This window comes from Nestor notabilis, unplaced genomic scaffold (genome assembly GCF_000696875.1).
Source record: "Nestor notabilis isolate BGI_N333 unplaced genomic scaffold, ASM69687v1 scaffold21434, whole genome shotgun sequence".
NCBI classification, from domain to species: domain Eukaryota; kingdom Metazoa; phylum Chordata; class Aves; order Psittaciformes; family Psittacidae; genus Nestor; species Nestor notabilis.
In genome coordinates, this window is record NW_009925419.1 from 1 (window position 1) to 24,458 (window position 24,458).

A 24,458-nucleotide genomic window follows, 5' to 3' on the forward strand; every position below is an offset into this window, starting at 1 on the left:
CGCGCCCGGCGTGGGGCGGGTCGGTCGTTACCCGGTGTCGAGCACCGGGCGCCCACCGCGCTGTTGTATGGCGGGGGCTGGGGCGCCTGCAGCGGAGCAGCGTGAAAGGCCGTGAGGGAGCGACCGGCCTGAGCCCGTGTGAAACCCTTGCCGGGTCCCGTCTTCTTAGCGGGCAGACGCTGTTGTACCCGGTCCTGGAGCTTAGCGAGTGCAAAATACTCGTTTTCACCTGAGCAATAAGAGCAGCTTTAGCTCCTGCTTCTCTTGCAACATTAACTTTGTTATGTATGCTGGAAAAATGTACTCGGGAAAATGCAGTAGGGAAATGATGACATGTTTGTCTCTTCCACAAGGAGCTAAGAGATAGCAACTTACCTCGTTTTAAAAAATAAATTGTCAAAGAGGTCATAGTCGTGTTCTTTAAATGCGCAGTTTGCATTTTTAAGGGTATTGCTTTACTTGGGATCAAATGCGGGTATGTTTCGTCAGCACTTTTGCTCTGCTCAGAGACCGTTGAGGAACTGCGTAGTTCAAGCTGTTGATGCAGAACTTTGATAAGCCAGGAGTTCATATTGTAGTGTAAACCAAAATAAATAAAGGATACGTGCTGTGCCATGTTTCTTGCAGTATTTGAGCTTTGTTTGTCATCCTAAGCAATAACTACAAATACTTATTGCAGCAGGGAAGCAGTTCCAAGGAAAATGCTTTGTGTCTTGGCTTTCATTTCTTTGGCATCATTTTGAATGTGGCTTTTTATCTGGTGCTGCTGGATTGACCAGCTTGAGAGAATTAAAAAGGAAAAAGCTGCAAAACCATGAAACACTGGATGAAGAAAGACAGCACCTGGGTTCTGCTGTAGACATCTTTAGCACTTGTCAAAACAGATAGTTTATCAAAATATTAGCGTGTTTAATATCTCACAACTTTTCAAACTGCTTGCTGCAACTCTGGCCTGCCTCTGTAGACAAGCAGTTGCTTACACTGGTGAAATTAACAAAGTGAAGCTTTGATTGCTTGGCCTTCAGTTGCCCGGAAAACCTGGTCTGTTGCAAACTGGATTCTTGGGAATCTCCAACTGCATTCCCACCACTCCAGTAGTTGGTAAATCCATCTTGGTGGATTTAATTCAGACAGCATCAGTGGACCTTGCTACAGGCTGTTGTTAACAGTGGTAGTCTTTGATCATACGTGCTTTTACAGGACTTAAGTAGGTGCATAGAGAGACCAAGAAGAGAGAGCGGGCTGTTTCTTAAGGCATTGTCTCCTTTAACTAAATCTTTGTGTTTACTTGGAATTGGAATTTGGACTTTTCTGTTCATATAGATATATATATATATATATATAAAACCACACAAATACATATACATGTAGTCTCAGATATTATAGCATAGCCTTATCAATGTTACCCTTGAAAGCTCTGAATAGTAGGATGAAAGTAAGTAGTCTATATATACACTCACTTTCCATAAATACCATGAGAATGTTACAACTTCTACAGTTTCAAACTTCAGTTCCCACTATTAGAATTTCACAACACTTGCCAGGGTACTGAAGAGACTTCCCAAGGTTATAAAGCTTTAAACAAGAGTAGCAGAAAAGACACTGTTCGTGCGTTAAGGAAGAGGAAATCTGTGCTCTTGTGTTAGTGTGTGCCTGAATTTCTGCCATAAAGTGTCATATGCACTTCCCTAGCTGTTGATAGGCCACTAACGACATTAGGATCATTGTGTTTCTGGTGGATTTCATGCTTGACTGAATTGCATTGTGGAGCTAGGAAATGTGACTGGATGGTGAGAGCTCAGATAAGAGAGGCCATCTAGGCTAATAAAGGTTAGACCAAAGCATCAGCTTCACCTTAGAATGAATGCAAGTTTCTTCTCTGTAGCACCTGAAAGCACCAGATACCAGTTTTTGCTGAGACATGCTTCTGTTTTTTTCTAGTTAAATCAGTTTGTTGCTAAATAACATAACCTTCACTTTTGAATACTACAACAGTGAACATCCAGTTAGAGAGGTGATAGGCAGGGAATCGCTCTCTAGGGAACAAAAAAGAGCTGTATTACCCAAGGTCATTTGTTCCAAAACAAATGCATGAAGGACGGGGCACAAAGTGTGCGTGTAAGTGGAAAAACAGCATGTATGACGCAGTGGAATTCCCTCTGAATGTGACAGTAGGTCATAAGTAGCTTTACGTGTTGACCCTCAGCAGGGTTTATTGATTTGAGCCTATCGGCTGCTTAACACTCGAGATTGTTAAACTCAAAGTATGTTTATTTGGATTTATAAACCAAGTGGGAATAGCTAGAAATGCTCATATCTTTTGAAAAAATAAAATTTAGGTTTAACTTATTTTAGTAAGCTAGCAGAAGAAAACCTTTTCCAAAGAAAGAATGCATTTGCTTTTGGTAAAGCAAAGTATGGGTTGTTTTCTCAACAGTCTTGAGGATAAGAGAACTGCTGTGGAAGCCAACAGACCATTAATGAGTGGGTTCAGAGAGCTCTGAGGCTCTTCCAGAGAGCAGTGTGCTCTTAACTTGCTGTCTTTCATGCCAGAGACCATTCTTAGAGCAGTGGTTTCACATCCTGTCTCTTGTGCTTGTCTGATCCTTTATGAGGCTCATCCAGTGTACAAAGTTGTCAACTTGCTATGGTTGAAATAGCTCTGTTGGAAGTAATGCTGAAGGAAGGTGGGCATGCTGCAGTTGGTGGGTCCTGCCTGTCAATGAAGAGACCTGTCTTGCGCTGCCATTTGGAAATACTCTCTATGATAAAAGAATCATTTGTTAGATGAAGTAGTGGGTCTGGTTGTCTTGTCATCAGAGAAACCAGGGGGTCTTGATGTTTGCAGCAATGTCATTGCTCAGTATGGCTGTGACAGCAGTACTCTTTATGTCTCTTTGTAGCATCTTTAATGTGGTATTGAATACATGGTTTTGTTAATTCTGAGGTTTTGGCCTATACAAATAAATTCAAATCTCTCTTTTACAGATAGAAAATTAATTTTTTTACTTTAGAATCATTTGAATTCTTACACTTTATGTGTAGAAACTACTCTAATACTGTGCAAACTATGGATATAGAAGAACATTCACATTTGAACGTTTGGTACCTTTTGGAACTTTTTGTAAAAAAACATTAACTTTTGGAGGTTTCAGCCAAGAACAAAGATAAGTGACTCAGACTTGAAACTGCATATTTACAGTATTCTTACATCAGTACTTTAAGCTGGTAATTTTCTAACAAGGATCTCTGATGTGTTATGGTTTCTGCATGTTACAGTCATGTGGGTTTGCTGGATGGTGGTTGATAGAGAAGTAATTTACAAAAGAGAAAATCCTGAACTTACATCTTATATAAAAATGGATGGTTTATGTTTGTTTCCTTAATAAAAGTAAAAGAAGTAAAGGGAAGATACCATCTCTCCATGAGTAAATTTACCCAGACAAGTTGTGGATGCCTGTCCCTGGAAGTGTTCAAGGCCAGGTTGGATGAGGCTTTGAGCAGCCTAGTCTGGTGGAAGGTGTCCCTGCCCATGGCAGGGGCATTGGAACTAGATGATCTTTAATGTTGCTTCCAACCCAAACTTGTCTATGATTCCATGAAATCAAATACTTGGTTCTTATTTATATTTAGTTGTGTGTTTAAATGCTCTGGATAACTGAATGGTATTAAAATACCATCTGTTCTTTAGAGGGAGAGGTTTACACTCACTTTATTGTCCATAAAACATCTTGCAATCTTTAATTGTAAGAAAATGTCAAAAAAAGAGAATAAAAAAGGTGCAGAACCTCCTGAAATATTATTGAAATTGAAATTATGAAATGAGAAATGGAAAATGTCTCTCCTTTTGTGACTAGACTGTAAACTCCTAAATGGATGTCCTTATTCAACCTGGGTAACCCACAAAATTCACCTAATAGAGAGTACCTATTTCTGTTTATTTTGATGGATTATTTTTTTCCTTTAATGAGGAGCACCAAGGACCATCCATGTTAGATTCAAGAGTAGCAGGTAGCATGTCTAAGTCATTATTAGATCTTGGCAAATCTCTTCTGCTCAGTCTCCATTTAAGTTGTTCAAAACGCAACTGAATTTTTTTCCATTTTCAAGTCTCCACTTGCAGGAAGATTATCCATAACAGTGTATATGTTGTTTTAGTGATAACTTTTTTAGGCAAAGAGCACCTCTGTATGTAGTTTTACTGTATTGATTTCCCAGAAATCTTCAAAATACAATATTTCGGGGGTTTGTTTGTTTGGTTTGTTGTTGTTTTTTTTTAATAACACAATCAGGCAGATAGCATTCTGCTTGCTTTTTTTGGTTATCTGTTAGTCTTCATGTCTTGCCTCAGATGAAATCTGTCTTTCATACTCTTTCAATGTATTCTAGTTTGATTTTGCTACATGGTGAAGCTTCTAGAATTTATCTGTATAATTTGTCTTGTAAATTTGAGTTCTTTAAGCAGTAGTGTAATAAGCTTTATGTCCTTGTCAGCAGATATATGCAGAGTCTGTCGGTCTGAAGGAACACCTGAGAAACCACTTTATCATCCATGTGTGTGTACTGGCAGTATTAAATTTATTCATCAGGAATGGTGAGTTCTGTCTTTGTGAGGCTTTTATATATATTTTATTTTTTTTTTAATAAAACACATCATATGTTTCTAAACCAAATACTTTCTCAGTTTCAGGTTAACTAGTAAGAAAGTCCAGTTTTCGCCAGGAATGTGTTAGGGGTTTGATGTTTTTTACATGATAGTTCATTACAATTCACAAAGAATTTAGAAATTATATATGACAAAGAAGTACTGACAATTGTTTGTATTTAGGACTACAGTTCTGCTCATATGTCAGCTTTATGAAAGCTAAGCAGAAAAGTCAGTATGCACTCAGTGGGCTTTTTCTGCCCACTTGTAGTTGTGAATAAAAAGAAAACTAACCTCATAGCAAGAAATAAAAATACCTTAGTACTTTTGGGTCATTTTGAGGTGTGTGTTTGATCAAGGAAATGCTAAAGTGAAAACAGTAATGCTGGCCTAAAGCACACATTCCTTTTGATGGTATTTTAATAGCCATTTTTTTGCAAATACTGGAGTTCTAAATCTTAGCTGTGTGCATATATGTGTCATCTCAAAGTATTTATAAGGAATAGTGTCACTTGTGGGTGTCCATGCTGGGATGTATGCTTCATTTTATTAGCTTTTTCAATAACATACTCTTAGAATGTACTTTATCAATAATATAAGTGATGGAATTGAGGAATTGCTATTTCTCATAGTCAGCTTATCTTTATAGCTTTGTGAAACTTACCTGATGGCCTAAATGGACTTAATAAGCATGCTGATTGAAGTCCTGCTTGATAGTACAAATAGCCTGATTTAAGTTTGAAAACAGAGAATTAGCATGTTTTCCTTTAATGGAGGGGTAAAATGTGAGATGTAATAGCATGTGTTAATATGATCACTTTTTATTGCAGCTTAGTTCAATGGCTTAAACACAGCAGAAAAGAATACTGTGAACTATGTAAGCACAGATTTGCTTTCACACCAAGTAAGTATGTTTTACTGCTCTTATTTTTTCAGTTTCTTTTGTTATTTTTTTCTTAATATGTATGAAGTGATTACTTCTTCACTCAGCATGGTGGATCCAAACTTGCATTTTTAACTTATACGTTCTTGTTTGAATTGCAGCTCTTACGCATATTATTGCAGGCTGTGAATTATTTAAATAATGGATAATCTGGTTCTTTCATAATCTTATGTGAGCCATAAAAGAAGTGTACCTTTTCTGATTGCCTCAGTCCCATTCTTTTGTTGCTAACATTATAGCATATGGCATGTTTTCAGCTTCATTGATAAATTTGAATGTTTGGTGATCTGACTGTTAAGGTGAAACCACAGCAAAATTTGAATTTGAAAGAGTTGTTAGTTACCTTTGAACTAGCCATCTGCAACACTGCCACCTGACTTGTATCAGTTTCAATTCAAATGATCGTGACAGATAATGCAAATAATTGCTCCACTTGTATTTCAGTCAAAATACAGTAAATATCCCCTATTACATCACCTGTTGTGTTAGATTCATCTAAATAAGTTAGGCAGCTTATGATGAATGACTGTATATTGTTCCCAGAAGATTTTTAATTACATTCTAACCAATAATAGTAGAAATAAATGAGGTCATTTGGATTGGTGGCGGGCTAGCTTATTATTTAGTATTGCCAGCTTACTGCCTGTTGAACAGGTAAAGCGGTTCTTGTGTACATGTTTTTCTCATTAAATTTATTTGTGTCAGTTCTTTACAACTGCTAAGCTCAGTTCTTCATGGTGCAGACATGTATTTAAAAAAAACAAAACGCTCACGAGTATCCGCACAATTCATGTCTCAAGAAAAAGAGGACATGAAGTTCTAATTGAAATGCACTTTATATGTGTGCTACTATTTGCACTAGAAAGTTTATTCACTGTCCTTATCAACAGAAGTGTTCCTGCAGAAGTTTAATCCTTGCCTGACACAGCTGCTGCCAGCACAGCTTGTAATGTAGTTGCAGATTATGGACGTATGAGAAAACATAATTGAATTACTGTGGTTTTAACAAGTTAACATTTGTCAGAGGAGCCTTGAAATTGGTAATAAGTGAACCTTTTTCTTCACTATGTAATAGAGTACTTCCTCCACATTCAGCCTCTAGCAAAGGTCTCCTTATCCTCCTGTCACACACTGGCCACTCCCCAGGCTGAGCACCCTCAGCTGATAATGTTTTCTTCTTGGCTTTCCACATTGCACAGTGTGGTTTGGTTTTTGTTTTTCCTTTTCTACCAGGCTACACACAATGTTAGCATATGTCAGGTATCTAGCAGAGATTCCTTCAGCCCTCTCTACGCAGTGTGTCTTTTTCCATTGTTTCCCTCACACCCAATACTCATGCAGTTATGGTTTCCTTAGTTTCTCTTATCCTTCTTTATTTGGACTATAATGTGGCTGTCCAGTCTGGAAGCTGGGTCTACGTGTGGGAGCTGGGGAAGAGTCGCTGGTGCTGGGGAGAGAATGGTAAGGCAGAGGCAGGATTCATGTATATGTCAGTCATCCAGAAAGAAGTTGGATCTGGCCTATAACCATGCCATGTTTAAAGCACTTTCAGATACAATTCACCACAGGATGTGGTTGCATAAACACATGTACATAATTAGAATCTGTGCTTCAGCAGACACACAATAGTAGTGCAGAGAATAGTAGTGCAGTAATAGCAGCAACTCCTCTTTTAGTTTAGCTTGGTTTTCTTGTTAAGGCTGTTGCTGTCATCCTGTCAAAAAGGTTTCTTCGCTGACATAACTTTTTGCATATGGAACATTCGTAAAATATTCCTAGGTCATGTATTCTTTAAGTTCTGTAACATCTTGTGACTTCTTTAGCACCTGAACTACAAGGTTAGTTACTGTTTGTAGGGGAAGGAAAGAGAGTAGAAGGTTCAATTTGCGTCTTGGCAGGAGTACAAAGGAACTGATTTTTCTTCTGAATAATAGCACCATTCTCTAAAAATGTTTAGTCATGTAGGCAAATGACTCCATTTTCAAATGCACACTTCATAGCTGAATTTTTTATGTTTTAAACATTCATTTTCTGCAGTTCTCCAGTTACAGATTAACACAGCTATTTTAAAAAGTGATTGCTCCTTTTTAACCTGGATGTTTTCTTTCTGAGTTTTTAAAGAGCTAAGTACTCTGTATTCTTTTCCTCCCTACACATGCACTTTCTTTTGTCATGTGCTAGGGTGCACTTTTCTTGATGCTACACTCAATGTTCATAAGCACTGACCCGTGAAAGGCTGTATTTCCCAAGAGAAGATAGTTTTCAAAACTTCTCTTTTCTGTAGAAGGTAACAGTAACATAAATATTTTCAAAAACACAAATATGGAAGCAGACTAGCCTGATCTTTGGCTGGAGATTGGGATTGGTTCATTTCTCTGCTTCCTAAGTGGTCAATATGATGTCACAAGCATAGTTAATACAAAGATTGTAAAATAGAAGGAGGGTACATGGATAGGATATTCTTCAGTTTATAAATTATTTTATAATAAACTTTTGATTTGTGCATGCAGAGTTTCTAGTTCAAGGCTTGCATTCATTTGGACCTCACTGTATTGGTGTAATCCTGTTTTGTTACTGTTCTTCCTCTTGTTATTTGCCACCTTTGTTCCCGTGTAACAGTTAATATGAAAGTTTGTTGGATTGGGAACTGCTTATTCCTTTGATCATTTGGATTGATTGGGCTCCCAAGCTATCCTATGGCATACTGAGGTTCTCCACATCAAGTACTCATGGCTGGTGGTTGTCTGGGTTTTTTTTTAAATTAACCCATCAGCCTTGATACTTTTTTTGATTGTCCTTAAAACCTTTCGGATGTGACTAACATATCCAGCTTAATATGAAAGTGTTCATGGTTCACAGATTGAGGCAAAAAAAAATGAGTATCTCTCTGACATAATTGTAAATTATTGAATTATATATTCTTATTTTTAAGAAACTTGTGCAAAAAACACCACTTAGTAATTGCATGTTGTTTGTAGACTTCATTAAGTTCGAAGCTTTTGGCCCTTTAATTTTGTACGAAATTATCTGTAGGAAGCTGTGTAATTATACTGAGTGACCCATTTTGTTGGGCTTGTCATTTGAAGTAATTAAGATTTTATTGAAGGATATGATGAGCTGATTTTTTTACCTGTTCATTTTGATGAACTTTAACACAGTAGCCTATAGCTGCTACAGAATTCAGCATGTCAACTGCCAGGTCCAGGGTGTAGGGTAAACATTCAGGTGAGATACATGAGTGTCATGTCATATGTTTTGTTAGACCCATGGCTTGCATGAGAAGGAGTGGCATTTTTCTCCTTTTACCTTAGCAGTCTGCAGCAAGTCTGTGTATGTTTCATAAGTGTAAAACGTAGAAACATAGAATGGCTTGTGTTGGAAGGGTCTTTTGAAGATCATCTTATCCAACATAAAGAGTAACTTGCAACCCCTTTTTTACCAAACCAGTGATTTAACCCATCATCTATAAAACACATGGTTTTTACTTGTGAGTTATATAGTCTCATTTCATGATCAGTGCACGTGGATGATGGAGGTGGCATGTAAATGGCTTGCAAGTGTAATAGTAAATAGCAAATCTGTGGATAAGAGGACTGTTGAGTGTGGAGATTCTGTGAAGTAGGCTAAATGACTGTTTTACCTAATCAAAGAAAGATGTTTTAATTTCTTTCACACTAGGCATGCACCCATTTAGGTTGTAGGCAAATAAATAGGCAGACGTGGATGGGGAAAGAGGGAGAACTGAAATAGGATGCAGTTGCATTGCGGCAGCTGTGGAGAAAACCAAGACTATTTTAAAAATTTAAGCCTTCATAATAAATAGTGGTAGGGGGTTTTGATACGTCAGAAGGCTGCTGTCTTTCTAGTTTCTTTTTGCAGCTCTGTTGTCCTCAGCCCTTAGGAGACAAGGAAGGTCCTGGAAGATTGCTTTGGGACCATTTGCACATTGCTGGTGATTCATTGCAGAGGTGGGCTTGTACTGCCGGTGTGGGACAGGAAAGAGGAGCGAGAGAATTTCAGAATTAGAAAGAGACTGGTGTTCTCTCTGTGTTGGTCATTTTTTTTCTGTTGTGCAGCTGGCATTTATAACCACAGAAGGTGCCAGTGCTCCTGGTGTTGCTGCTGCTTTTTTTCTTTTCTTTTCTTTTTTTTTTTTAATACAAGCAACAGAAGTGAAATATGAAACTCTTCATGCTTACTAAATTTATAATTATCATTACGTGTTATATTATCATAATATAACATAGGGGTATTCAAAAAGCCCCTGTTATTGCTCAGATACTGCTCTGGTAGGAGTTCCTTTCTGTACTGCCTGTGCTATGACTAAATATCTCTTGTATCTCCTTGCAAGGGAAGTTGTGAGAGGTTAAATTGAAAGTTAGTTTGTTTTATTTCTTTGTAAGCTTGGTACGAGTTAGAGCATTCAAGTTGAGCAGATGCTCCCCGTTGTGTTTGTTGAAGTACAGTTGCGCGATGTTTTTACTAAATAGCCTCTGAGGAAATGGGAATGCTGAGAAAGCTTCCTGTAATAAACTAAAGGTATCACTTTGGGAGATTTTTTCCACTTTCCTGTTCTGGATTTTTTTGTCAGCTGAAGTCGGTTTTCAGACTGTTTCCTTGAAGACTACGTATCATTATTGTCTGCATTTTTCCTTATTTTCTTCTAGGAGAAGGAGCATTTCTAAATACAGCCCTGTGGTTTTCCTACCTTATTTGTGTCAGCGAAACAGCAGGATTTTGTCCTAAGCTGTCTGGTTTGGAGAAACAATATTTGTGTTCATGAAAATGTTAGGCTTAATGGGGAGGAACTTGGGTTGAACAAAAACCCACCCCCAGAAAACAACCACCCAAACCTAGTATTCACAAATAAGATAGTTGTTACACTGTGCAGGTGTGACCTGAGTATCCAAAAAGCTTTCTAGTCTGTGGCCTGGACAGCTAAAGCTATGAAAGCTCACTTATGCTCAGCCAAAATCTGTTTGAATTTCTTGCTATAAGAGAAAAAAGCTATTACTTTAATTGGATTCTAGTAGAGAGACTTTCATTTGGACAAACTGTGGTAAATAATACAGGAAATTTGTTTCTCAAACTGAATTAGGAAATATTACTGAAATGGGAATTAAGGGATGAAGGAAGGATGAGGAGAACAAATGTGTGAAAGAGAATGAAGAGGATTGTTGTGGTTTAAGCCCAGCCAGTAACTCGGAACCATGCAGCCGCTCGCTCACTCCCCGCCCCCCTTGCTCCCCCTGCTCCTGGAGGGATGGAGAGGAAAATCGGAGGAATGTAGCTCCCACGGGTTGAGATAAAAGCAGTCCAGTAACTAAGGTATAATACAAACCACTACTGCTACCAATAATAATGATAAGGGAAATAAGAAGGGCAGAGGACACAACCGCTCACCGCCCGCCAGCCGATACCCAGCCCGACCTGAGCAGTGATCTGGGCCTTCCGGGTAACTCCCCCCAGTTTATATACTGGGCATGACGTGCTGTGGTATGGAATACCCCTTTGGCCAGTTTGGGTCAGGTGTCCTGTCTCTGCTTCCTCCCGTCTTCCTCTCCTCCCTGGCAGAGCATGAGACTGAGAAAGTCCTTGGTCAGAGTAAACATTACTTAGCAACAACTAAAAACATTGGTGTTATCAGGGTTGTTCCCAGGCTGAAAGTCAAAACCACAGCACTGCACCAGCTACTGAGAAGGAGAAAAAATGACTGCTGTAGCTGAACCCAGGACAAGGATATATATTGCGGTGGCAGGGGTCAAAGTCTCAGGCTTCACAGTGGTAGTGGTGAGCGGATAAAGAGGTGGAACGTGGAGAGAAAATGGCAGTAGACGACAGACACAAGCAGGAGGATTAGCTGTGTGCTTGCACACTGGGGGTTCCTCTTGTCCTAGGAATTTTTGTATTTCATCCACCAAATGTTGTAGGACATAGAAGGGCTTTATTTTATCACGGTATAAAGCTTCTAGAGGTAGAAGCTTTATATATTTCAAGCTGTGGCAAAGGAAAATCAGCAGTCTTCCCCTGCCCTACTCTCGACTCCTGAAATCATCAAAAATCACCAAATTGTTAAAATTTGGGGGATGTAGCTTGTCTTTGAGTAGTATATATGCTGTGCATTTATTTGAATGCTCAATTGTAATCCTAAAGCCTTTAGAAAAATGAGTGTGTAAAGGTGCTAATATTTACAACCACTTCAACTTTCCTGAGTTAAGATGGGCATTCTTTTTTTACAATCCCTTGTGTGAGTGTTGAGTAATTCTTGAAATATGCAATTTTTTAAAAAAATCTTTAAACCCTCCCAACTTCTCCATAACAAATAAATGATTAATGCAAAGTTAATGTTTTCCTTGTAGCCTCTGTTAAAGTTCCAAAGTGTTGACTGAAATGCATTTTTGTAAAATGAAAAACGTAAGCCTCTGAGTATCTGAGTTCAGTTTTGTTTCAACTGACATTTTCTATAATACTACCAAATCGTATACTAAATCTGCTTCTCTAATAAGAAAATTGTAAGTTGGTAGATAGTGTCAAAACACATTTCTGTCCTGATTTTCTTTTACTGCTTTTTCTCGGCTACACTTCCCTCGTGCTATGTTCGTAGTCCTCTTCTTAGGAATTCCAGTTCCTTGCCAGATACCTGGCAACCGAGAACCTTTGAAATTTAAAACAAGTTACTATTTGTTCTTATGGTTACTGTTTTGTTGTTAATTTGTGTCAAATATAATCCACATGTTGAAATGCACCAAACTCTCCACATTCTTTGATTACTTATCCATGTTGATACTGCTTTTCTATGTTCTTGAGGGTTTTTTTTACGATATAGAAACTAAGGGAAATGTCACTGGAGAGAAAAGAGGGTTTTTTTCTCCTACAGAAGCTTCCTTTCTGAGATGAGTAAAAGGTTGATTAGGAGTGTAAGTAAAGGTAGTAGAGATGTTCATTAGAGAAAAGGGGGGTATGCAAGTGGGTTGTATGAAGCAATATTTCTCAGACTTTTAAGTCAAAGGGTTGTCCGTGAGAGGGAAGGAAAACTTTTCTCTAGTCATTCTTATAAAACTTGCATTTCCTCATGTAGATACAAGCATGTGATTTTTTTTTTATTATTTTTTTTTTTATTTTCTTTTTGGAAAATAGTCCATTAATTAAATGTGTGAAAGTCATCAAGCTCAGCTGTTTCCTGTACAACTTAAACATCCAGGCAGCAGTGTCTTTGTGCAACTCCTAACTGTAGTTTATGGTTTTTTTACAAATCTGTGATTGACACTGTGCGTAACCACTTCTCGGTGTCCATGTACGTGTGTAAAAGCTAAAGAAATATAATGAAATCATTAGAGATAAATGTTTTCTAATTGTTTGCAAAAGAAGAAGCTGTGTCACTCTTTTTCTTGGCTTTTGAGTAAAGACAGGTTTATGTAATATATAGGTGTTGAATTTTAAAAGTTGAGAAAATGTACTATTATGAAAATGTCTATAGTGGCTGAGAGATTTGCATTGTGTTCTGTAATAGGAATGACCTTTAAAGAAGTCTTGCATGGTATGAAATCGATATCTATTGAAAGTAAAAGGCATTCTGTGTAAATTTCAAGGTCTGTAGATACTTAATCAGTTCCCTTCTATTTTCCTGTCTGTGAGGTGCTCTCATTTTGCCACTTTATTTTGGTTTTGTGCTGTTGGATAGCAAATTACCTAACACAAAGAGTTTGTCAGTAAGCAAAACTGCTAATTGTTCATGTTCCTTGTACTCTTCCCTTGAACTAAGTTTATAAATAACAGACGGGGATATCTTTGAGGTACTGCTGAGTAGGAGGGCTACTGAATTTATAATCTGCTTTTTCTTGCAGGCTTGAGCTTATTTTGAGATAATCAGTTTACAGTTGATAAAGCTATTAAGAAAACTTAGATCTAAGTCAAAAACTAGCATGGAGTTTATTAATTTTACTATTCCACTCAGTACACAATGTAACAAATGTCATGTGAAGCTTTTGCTGGCGTTTGGGGTCATCTCTTGGGAATCTGTAAAATGTGCTTATTCTTTTAGTAAGCTTTTGCCAAATACAAGCATTTTGTAGTTGGCAGGACTTTTATATAAATGCTTCTGTAAAGGAAGAACTGTTTCATAAGTGCCTTTTCTACACAGTTTATTCCCCAGATATGCCTTCACGGCTTCCAATCCAAGACATCTTTGCTGGACTGGTTACAAGTATTGGCACAGCAATACGATACTGGTTTCACTATACACTTGTGGCCTTTGCATGGTTGGGAGTAGTACCTCTTACTGCATGTAAGTATTAATTTTTTGTACTGAAAAGTCTTACAGGCAGGAAAATATGCCACTTCCTGCAGCAGAGTTTTGTGAGACCATTGTTGGTTTATTAAAAAAAAAATATAGATCATAAATTTGAAGACATTATTTCACTTGTTTTTTGATTGGAAGTTCTAGCTACTTGACTATTATGCCAATAGTGCAATGCAGGAAGGTGTTAAGAGAGAGAAGAAAATACATGAAAGGGCTTTTAAACTTCTTATTCCAATAAAATGCCTCTTTTCAATTATCTTATTTCATGGAAGCTTTTATTTGATACCATTTATTAATATTAGGATAGAAGAACTGTCCTGTTTTTTCTAATTATCTATAAATCAAAGTTCAATATTTATTTTTACTTTTTAGTATGAAACCTAAAATCCCTTTACAGTCATACATAAATTGATTAATAAAACTCCTCTTAAAAAAAAACCTCAAAGGCCTGTGAGTACTAAAGGAATTCAGTAGAAAAAGAGCACACATGTTTAAATTACTGTAGTATCCAGTTTGAAATTTACTTTTCAAAAACAAACAGTAAGAGAACTAGTGATGTTTCAACAAGCTAAGAATTATAGAGAAGATGAAAAGAGGTAAAAGGGATATAGTGTTCAGTCAAGGAAATGATTGGTAATGCATCTTTCCAAACAGTAATATACCCCATGAACAAAATAGCACTGAGCCAGTAAATGCATCTCTCTAGACAGTTTCTCAATATGTTCTGTGCTTTTATTTGTAGCTGGCACTGGCTTAGTTTGGGAATAGCACAATACTGGCAGCAGCTATGAAAAAGTGATCCTGTTTCTGCTGCCTTTCCTTCTTGTGCAAGAAAAAGAGCTTTTCTAGGCATTAAGTAAACAAGATTCACAAATTGCATTAGAACTAAAAAAGATTTGAAAATTCTTTCTTAGGTTTTTAGATGAATCTTGGTTTCCTACCATTGTCTTTCAAAATGCAAATGTGCATTTTTCTTACTAAAACTTCTGAAGGACAGCAAAATCATAATCAGTAGATTAATTAAGGTAGTTACGTTTCATAACTGTCTGAAAACTTGATGCTGGCTCTTCAGTAACACTGAAATATTACCAGAAGTCACCACCTACATCATTGTTATTTAAGAGTTGGGGTTTTTTTGTTTGGTTTGTTTTTTTTTTGGGTGGGTGGTTGGTTTTTTTGGGGGGTGGAGTGGTGTGTGTGTTTTACAAATGTCATTTTTGGGTTTTAATACTCATTTACCAAACCAATACAACTAACTTATGATTTTGATTTATGAGTGACCTTTTTGTTTTATGGAGTTTTTTTTACTTTGTCTGGATTTCTGTCTCTTAACGTTGCACATGTACCCATGTTTATGGATTCCTTTAAGAATTAATGTACTGCGAAGGGTAACATATTTGCACAGAATGATATCCAGCGTGATAGAGACATCCAGTCTAACAAACCTTGAAAAATCCATTTACTTCTGAAATGTGTCAGTATCTGTCTTGGATTGATTTTGTATAGTTCTTGCCTTCTTACTTCAAATGCCTGTAATGTAATCTTTCATTTTCTGTAATACTTAAATACTTCTTAATGTAATCTTTTGCCTTCCCTGTTTCTGTCACATAGCTCACATAATTTTGTGGGACTGGCTTCATAAGGAATATTCTTCTCATTATATTTGGAAGAAGAAGGTGCAGCATAAAAAACTTGTCAAACATACCAAATGAGATGTATGGTTGAACAAATTTGTCTCCCAGATTAACTTGCTAATCATGCATTTATCCCATTGTAGGATAAATTCTACATTCTTTTTTGGTAATTTCACTTCTTTATTGTGTACATGACTTATCTGGTTGAGTAAAAGGAATTTATGTGTCTGTGCATATCCTCAGCCTGATCCCAGCAGATTCTGATATGCTGTTGTGTTAACACAAAGCGTATTTACATGAGTGCATGAAAAAGCCAATTATGCAAAATTATGATCTGTTCAGAGGAGTAGGATTAATTGGGCCAATTTAATCCAAAGTGGGTTTATTCTCTGTGATAATTCTTTTTAGCTCATGGTTCCTACAGTGAAATACCCATGGTACCTATACAGTACATGGGGTAAGAAAGAGATGTACACCCTGAGTAAAGTTTATGTGTACATTAAGGCAGTAGGAAATGCTAGAGTGGAAGTTGGGTTGTCTGAAGTGCCTTCTTTATCTCCCACTTTAGAAATTACTGTTTACATACCTATATATGACACACATATATTTTTCTAAGTGATCCGGCTGCCATTTAGAAAAAGAATATATAGATGAAGAGAATGGTTGTATAAGTGTTTCATGTAATTGTATAGCAGTTAAAAGTGTGGAGATGTGTAATAGGACTATTTAAATTGGCATGAGTAAAGTATGAATGGAATTGTGCATGTGAGCAGCAGAAGCAGCAGCAGAAAAATGGCTAAAAGGAGTATTGGCTGTTTGCCAAAGAGCATTATATATGATTTCATTCAAATCTAGAGGGAAAACAGACTAATAAATTTAGTTAGGACACCAGGTGAATAGAGGGTACCTGTGGTCCTTTGCAAGTGCAGCTGTAACCAAAATCTGATTTATACCATGCTTCTGTTCGTATATGCAGGTCGTATCTACAAGTGCTTGTTTACTGGCTCTGTGAGCTCACTACTGACACTGCCATTAGATATTCTATCAACGTAAGTACTTAAACAGTTTGATACAAATAACTTTTCCAGTCAGACTGCTGTGAAAATGGTTGCTTTGGAACTTCACGCCTCTTTCTTTCAGTTGTGCTTATTATCTTCCATCATCTTACACAAGCAGCTGCCCATTACCCTTTGCAAAACGAGATATGTAGCCAAAGTATTACAGTAGAAATCATTTTACTTTGAAATTCTGCTATTCAGGATCTTTGGAGATGGAAAACTGAGTTTACAAAATGGGCCCTAGGTAATGGAAGATTTGTATTTGAAGCAAAAAAAACTTACGCTGCAAAATTACACTTAATAATTAAAAAAAAAAAAAATTTATTTTCCTACAGTTTGAATCAGGTGCCACATAGTAGAATATTAATATATATTGCTAATAATATTAATGTCACATTGTGTTTGCTTTGTTATGTTTTTACTTTTATCCATCCAGTATCTCTTGTGTGATAGAGATTTTTTAAATTTTTTTCCCTCAAATTTCCTTCTAGCTGACACTTAGTTCTGAACGATTGAGTCATCTTATGCTATTGAATATTGTCTATCTTTGTCTTTTTATAAATCAATTTTACTTAAAACAATTCCAACACAACAGAGCTTTAGGCTGGTTCTTACTTTTCTCATTATCTTGAACATGAGAAACTGAAACTGAATAGAATCAAGTAAATTTTGAGTGAATGTCCTGAATTGTTCAGCTGAGTTATCTCACTTGGGCTATTTGATTTGAGACATCAGGTGATGTTATGTTTAATTAATTTTTATTACTAGAGAGAGATGCTAGCTTGAGATTAATAAGTGTTTTCCCTGTTATCTCCCAGTAAGTGTCGATTTTATTTTTATGAGAAGAATCTGAAACAACTGAACCTAGAGCACCTATTCTTGTACCTTACAGTCTAGGGAGAAAACAAAGGACTTGAATGTGAGGTTTTAATGGCATGTGAAGCTGTGCTTTGACACATATTTCTTTGATAGAGTCAATGACAATAGTCTTGCATCATCTTTTCATTTTTGATGTCCTGTCCCTGTGGTATTCACTCTGCTGTGCAAGCACAAGTGTTTGTGCGGCTGCATTGAGAGCCAGACTGATACTTCTCTAGGGTGGCAGAGTGCTATGGTGGCGTATTTTAAAGAACATACTATAGTTAGTTTCCTAAGCAAATCCATCGTGGTCAAGGGGTAGTGCAAGTGTGGAAACAAGTGGTGGGGGGGTGCCTGGAATTGGGGATGAGAGTTGATTAAGCCAATTTAAATACCTTTTGCATTGCATGAAACCCTAGTTTCAGTTGGCTAAGTGCATTTTATTTTACTGCTGCTTTATGTATACAGTTATGTATGACTTGATAGATGAGGATTTTTAAAGTATAGAGATAATATTCGGGGAAAAACACTACCTGAAATACAGAGCTGTGGAAGACAAACCCTGCAGTTCCATTCTTTTGATTAGGGTAACTCAGCAGGCTAAATGTTTCAGTGGACTGGATACTGTGCATCTGGCCATTTAAACAGATCTTTTACTGTAGCATTTACTTAGCAACTATTGTGTTTCCTTTGCTATTCTTGACGATTGTTTTTCCTGAACTATTCTTGAAGCTTTTCTGCATATCGAGTCAGATCCTGTTTTGCAGGAGTATTTATGTTTAAACAGTAGTAATTTCACAAACCAAACCAGAGGGAAATATAACCTGTCCCAAATCAGTGTTTATCTTGGCATTAAAACCATTTATAAGTAGGTACATACAGCCTTCCTAAAAGAAACTTGCTTTGCACAGATTTCTTAAAATCAATTAAAAATTACGTCTAGGTACTTTCTTTACCTGGTCATATAAATAAATACAGCTTTTTGCACAAATACCAGTTTATTTGTTGATTTGGACTGGGAGGTTCTATTTGTGGTAGTTAACAATGACTAAATTTACTCTTATTAGCAAAATATAATTGTGATTAATGTTCTGATTTGGGATTTCTTTTTCTTTAACAGGGAGAACTTACTGGCTGACTGTTTGCAGGGCTGTTTTGTGGTAACATGCACTCTGTGTGCATTCATCAGCCTTGTTTGGTTGCGTGAACAGATCGTCCATGGAGGAGCACCACAGTGGTTGGAACAAAATCAGCAACAGCCACTCAATGGTGTTGGTCAACAAAATGAGGTAAAATTTAACCACTCAGTAGTTAAGTTGTGAATAAATACATTCTTAGAACCCAACAGTAATGTTATTTTACTGCAGGGTGCCTTTGTACATTAGTAGAAGTTAAACGTGTTCTTGTATAAACTCAGTGATACCACTGTTACATTTCTGAAGTTCTGTAAAATGGAATTTTAATGGATGTTACAGTATTTTTGTAAAGCAATTTTAATGTTGTTTACATTCTTCTGCCTGTATCTTTACACTTTTTAAGATAATTTTGTGCATATAAAGCAGAATTGTCAGCCACAATCACGGAAGATGCAGCTTGCTTTTATTTTGTCTTTTTCATAAGTATTTCTGTAGTTCATGAGGTAACAATTCACTGTTCTCAAAGCAGTTGGAGGTGTTGCTGAAACTTCTGAAATTGGAGCTTCTCTGCCCTCCTCCCATCCTCCAACACACACATGCAGCCCTCCTTCAGTGCCTACAGGACCCTTGTGGCAGCAGAAGAGATGGTATAAGCAATACGTACTTAGGGAGGAAATAATTAGAATTTTCTTCTTCTTTTGTAATAAATGTCAGGTTTTTTAAAGACAGTGATGGAGATCCTCAGCTTGATGACTGACTTGGGGTGTCCCTGAATTACCATCTTTCTAATATAATGATAGGTTTCATAAGATCAAGAGAGTTCCCCTGTATTGAGCACTGGTGAGATCACATCCAGAGTGCTGTATTTAATTTTAAGCTCCCCCAGTACAGAAGAGACATGGACAAGTGGAGTGTGTGCAGTGAAGAGTCAACAGAAAAAATGAAGGACTGGAACATCTGACATACTATGAGAGGCTGAGGGGGCTGGAACTTCTCAGCCTGGAGGTGAAAAGGGCCAGGGTGGACCTTCTTAGTGTGTATAAATGCCTGATGGGAAGGTGTAAAGAAGACAGAGCAAGCGTCTTCTTGGTAGTATTGAGTGACAGGACAGTAGGCAGTAAGCTCAAACTAAACAACACAGGAAGTTCCATTTAGACAAAAAAGCCCCAAGCAAACAAACAAACAAAAAAACCCCAAACAAACAAAACCAAAGCAAAACCAAAACCAACAAACCAAAACAATACAGACTGGTTTGGGGGGTTGGGGGAGTTGGTTTCTTTGGGTTTATTTCGGGTTTTTTGTGATCAACTGCTGAAACAGGTTGCTCAGGGAGGTTGTAAAGTCTCCATCTCTGGAGCTAGTCAGAAGCCAACTGGAAACAGCACCAACCAACCTGCTGTAGCTGACCCTGCTTTGAGTAGTTGGGTTGACTAGATGATCCTTAGAGGCCCTTTCCAATCTCAGCTCTCTGTGAAGAAGTCTGAATGCTTGTCTTCCCCTTTTAAAAGGTTTAGTGGTCCCAAATTTAATGCTTTGTTTAAAAAAGAAAAAAGGTATTAGTAACATTTTTAAAAATGCTATTAGTTTTTTTTCTATACGCAGAATAAATGTGTGGAGAGAAGTTGATCAGTTTAACTGAATACTAAATCCTGCTTCTGCAGGCTCAGGCTGTTGTAAATGGAGGCATTGAAAACGCTGTGCTTGATCAACCTGCTAATCCAGCTGCTGAGAATGCAGTTGTAGGTGAGAACCCTGAAATTCAAGAAGAGCAAGTAGATGAAGAGGAGGAGGATAATGAAGATGAAGAAGATGCTGTAGTAGAAGATGCAGCAGATGCAAACAATGGAGCACAAGGTAACAGGTGACTCAAAACAATAATGTCCTAGTTTTTTGTAAATACAAATGAAACCATTGAAAACAGAACTGTCATAATCCAAGGAAGATGTGAAAATTCCAACTTCAGATTATTTGCCTTGTTTTTTTAATTTCATATATTTCTTTTGAGTGCTGAAACATTTGCTTGCTGGAAAGCTGTCAGCAGTTACGAGTTGAATGTTATGCACTTAAGTCTTTTTGTTTATTTAAAACATAGCATGGAATGGTTACATCTTATTTTGGGTAAGACTAACAGCTGCAAAAATGGCCATTGTCTCCTCAGATGACATGAACTGGAATGCTTTGGAATGGGATCGAGCAGCAGAAGAGCTTACTTGGGAGCGAGTGAGTAAGAATCATTTTCTTGAATTGAATAATCAAGATTCATATTTGAAATGATTCATAGTGTTGCTGTGTTAAAATCCATTTGGGAGAAATTTGGATACCATTGTCTAATGTGAAAAGTATCAGTAAGAGGCTTTAGTGATGTAAAAGTCATTGTATTTAAAAGCCAGATGCTACTTGTTAACTATCCAAAAGGCATTTCTTTGATTTGAAACACAGCAGCAGCTTAAAACAAGGGGTGTTTTAAGCACAGACTTTTCTGAAGTCTTCGACTTGGTTGGGTTTAATTGCAGCTTGCATTAAGGATGCTAGGCCAGATTAGAAGCACATAGATGTTGTTTAACATTTTAACATACAGTTTAATACTTAGTTTTTGTATTCATGAAAGCATTAAGGAAATTTATTTTATGTATTTGCCACATACAAATGTATTTCTTAAAACACTGTAGAGCATTTTAATGTAACATTGCTTCTGTTTTGTTTATGGATCATAAATTCCGTAATTAGAGCGTGATTTGGATTATTTGGATCATGTACACTGTAATCATAGAGTAATATAGTGTCTCAAGAACTATTTTTTTATAGCTGGTTTAGAGGTAGCCAACATCTGAGCTCAAAGTTCACCACATGCAGCAAAACCTACCTGAAGGTAGATAGAGCGGCTTCATGGGATTTACCAGTGTCGCTAGTGCCTATGGCAGACAGCTGCAAAGCTAGTCACTGCGTTCCCAGGCTGTGATATTGTTGTTGCCTTGATTGCTGTTTAGTAGAAATAAATTTTTCATCACAAGGGACAGTTCTTCATCTTTGTTTTGTATCTAGTGAAAAATCTTTAGTTTGTTTTGAAAGATTTTTAGTGAAAAAGGGCATACATAAATTCAGACTTACTGAACCATTCTGCTGCAGATGTCAAAATGAAAGTGTTATGTTTCCGAACTCAATTTATGTGCTGGGAAATGTTGAGGTACTCCTAATTGAAAACACTTTGATGCCTCTCCATGAATATAAATCGGCTTCAGCAAACTCTCATAACCATTTCTAATCCTACCTGCTGGCATAGGCAGTCATCTGCTTGGCATTTAGTATCAGAAGTGGGGTAGGGTTTTCTGTCATTTCATCTTGTGAAAACAGCATGCAAGCTTTCTGAGGTTTTGAAAATATTTGCATCTTGGTTTATTTTGTAAATTATTTGCAACTTAGTGCAAAATTCTGGTTAAAAAGAATAGCCTTGAACCTAGTACTTCACAGCAGTAATCATGGACTAATCAGTGTCTGTATTGAAATAGTAAGAAATCCTTGAAGTAGAGGGGAGATTTTTTTTATTTTTTTTTTTTTTAAATAGATGCTTTACTTTTGCCTATTTTGTGGGTGCTTCCCGTAAGAGCTGTGCAGTGTGATGGAGGATTTGGTTCCTGTCTTCCCTAGCTGTAAACCAATTCTGCTCTAAATTTAATTACATAGTATAGCAACATTAACCTGTTACTAGTTACTTTTATACATTGAAGGTAAAATATGAACCTTTAAATTTTCTCAGTGCAACATAAACTGATACTTTACAATTAGGAAATAAAAAAGAAAAAAGTTGCTCTTTTATTTTAATGTTGAGTTGTTTAGAAGTGTATTTAGCAGTTCAATCACTAAAATCTTTTGTAAGTAGAAAATCTTTGTCGAAGTCTTAGAGAGAAATAGCCTATAAATTGATTATATGTATGGTCTGCCACATATAAATACATGTGTATTAAGATATTCCACATGCATATCAGTGCCTTTGATCAACTGAGTTTACTGTGTTGAATGAGAACTTAGGTTATACCTTTAAGAATTTATGTCCTGGTTCTGTTGGTTGAGCAGTTAAAAAAAAGCTTCTGCCTGTATTGGACATAAAAAGTTGGTGTGAAAGAGGCTTCCATGAGGCTTATTTTAGATGCATGTTGCTTAGTTTTTCTGATGAGTAAATAAAATCAATGTTCTTATCTTCACAGATGCTTGGACTTGATGGATCTCTAGTTTTTTTAGTAAGTAAAATCTCGCATTTCAAGAATTTCTATAGAAGGCTTTTTTATTTTTTAAAGTAAAACTAGTCTTTAAGATTGCATCATTCTACTTGAAGTCCCTATTTTCATGTAATACATATTCAGAATAGAATCATAGAACAATTTGGGTTGGAAAAGACCTTAAAGATAATCCAGTTCCAAGCCCCTGCCACAGGCAGGGACACCTTCCACTAGACCAGGTTGCTCAAAGCCTCACCCAGCCTGACCTTGAACATTGCCAGGGATGGGGCAGCCACAGCTTCTCTGGGTAACCTGTTCCAGTGCCTCACCACCCTCGCAGTCATTAAAGAATTTCTTCCTAATATCCAATCTAAATCAATCCTCTTGCAGTTTAAAAGATTCTTAAAATCTTTTAAGAGATTCTTAAAAGACATAGGTAGCTTTGGATCATCTACTCCCTTGAAAAAGGATACACTGAAAATACATATCTGTTCTAGCCCCAAGTTTTGCTTGTTATGTTGTGGTTAAAATAGTGTCCTCATTCAAACTTTCGTGATTTGCCCTATTACCACCAGAACACCACTAGTGAATTTCTGCCATATACTAGATTTTAAAATTTAAAATCTTCAGTTACGTTTCTTGACTTCATTTGATTTTGGGTTTCTTTGTTCCTCTCTAGAATTTTTCCCTTCTTAAATATTATTTTAATTTATATCACTATCAATTTTTTTTTATATATGAGCATTTTATCATTTATAAAACAATTATCCACATATATTTTGTATAATTGTTTTTAAGGGTGGAACTATTCATATAGATTTTAGAATAAAAGCTTGCTTTAAAAACATAGGAGTATTAAAGCAAATATAAGTGCTCTCATCTAGGTAAATGTCCACGAATGTGAACAGAATCTTTCATAATCATCTGTCCTGCATGTTTTGGTCTTTGTGTTAGAGCAAATTTCTTGGCTCTGACAAGTGATGTGCAATTTCTGGTAATAATAGGCAGCTGAAAGAAGTTTAGATACAAAAGTAAAGTCGCGTACTTAAATGACTGGTACTAACTGACGTCTTCCTCTCTCCTTCTCCCATGCTCCTTGCAGGAACATGTTTTTTGGGTGGTATCTTTAAATACATTGTTCATACTTGTGTTTGGTAAGTATCATTTGCTCTTGAGTTTTATAAAGATCTTTCTCTGTAGCAATAATGCAGGTTAATTTTAAGGCTATTCTTTCAGAATAGATGAAGTTGTGACATCTAAAAATGGAACAACAAACAAGCTGGGAATATGAATAATAAATCTTCGTTGCTTCTAGTTTTGTCATTTTAGTTCCTTTAAGCAAATAGGATTAAAATAGGAAATCTACCAAAAGCTTAATGATGTCAACCAAAGCATGGGGTGTGTAAGAATGTAGCTGACTCTGTAGGGCTGTCAAATGTATTTCCATTTTGTGTCAAAAATTACTATGGAAGAACTTTCCTTAGTTCATTCAAGTCAGACTGATTTAAATTTTAGAAAATAATAAATTCTAATCAGTGGTGTATTTTACTTTATTTTCCTTTCTCCTTCCCGTAGATGCTGAACTGTAGCTTTAAATGTTCGAAAGGCTTTATGTTCCTAGTACAAGATAGGAATATTTCCGTGTTCTGATTCCATGTACAGTTAGTGCTA

General features: G+C 36.7%; 1 protein-coding gene across 1 annotated transcript; it reads left to right on the plus strand.

Annotated features, from left to right (window-relative positions):
* Positions 1–4,501: 4,501 nt before the first annotated feature.
* On the plus strand, positions 4,502–23,941 carry LOC104404593 (E3 ubiquitin-protein ligase MARCH6-like; the record flags this gene model as incomplete). Its single annotated transcript, XM_010013055.1, has 9 exons — positions 4,502–4,594; positions 5,476–5,549; positions 13,729–13,872; positions 16,498–16,570; positions 18,558–18,726; positions 20,235–20,427; positions 20,732–20,793; positions 22,776–22,808; positions 23,890–23,941. Coding segments are annotated over exons 3-9 (712 nt in total), but the record flags the coding sequence as incomplete, so codon positions are not given.
* Positions 23,942–24,458: the final 517 nt, after the last annotated feature.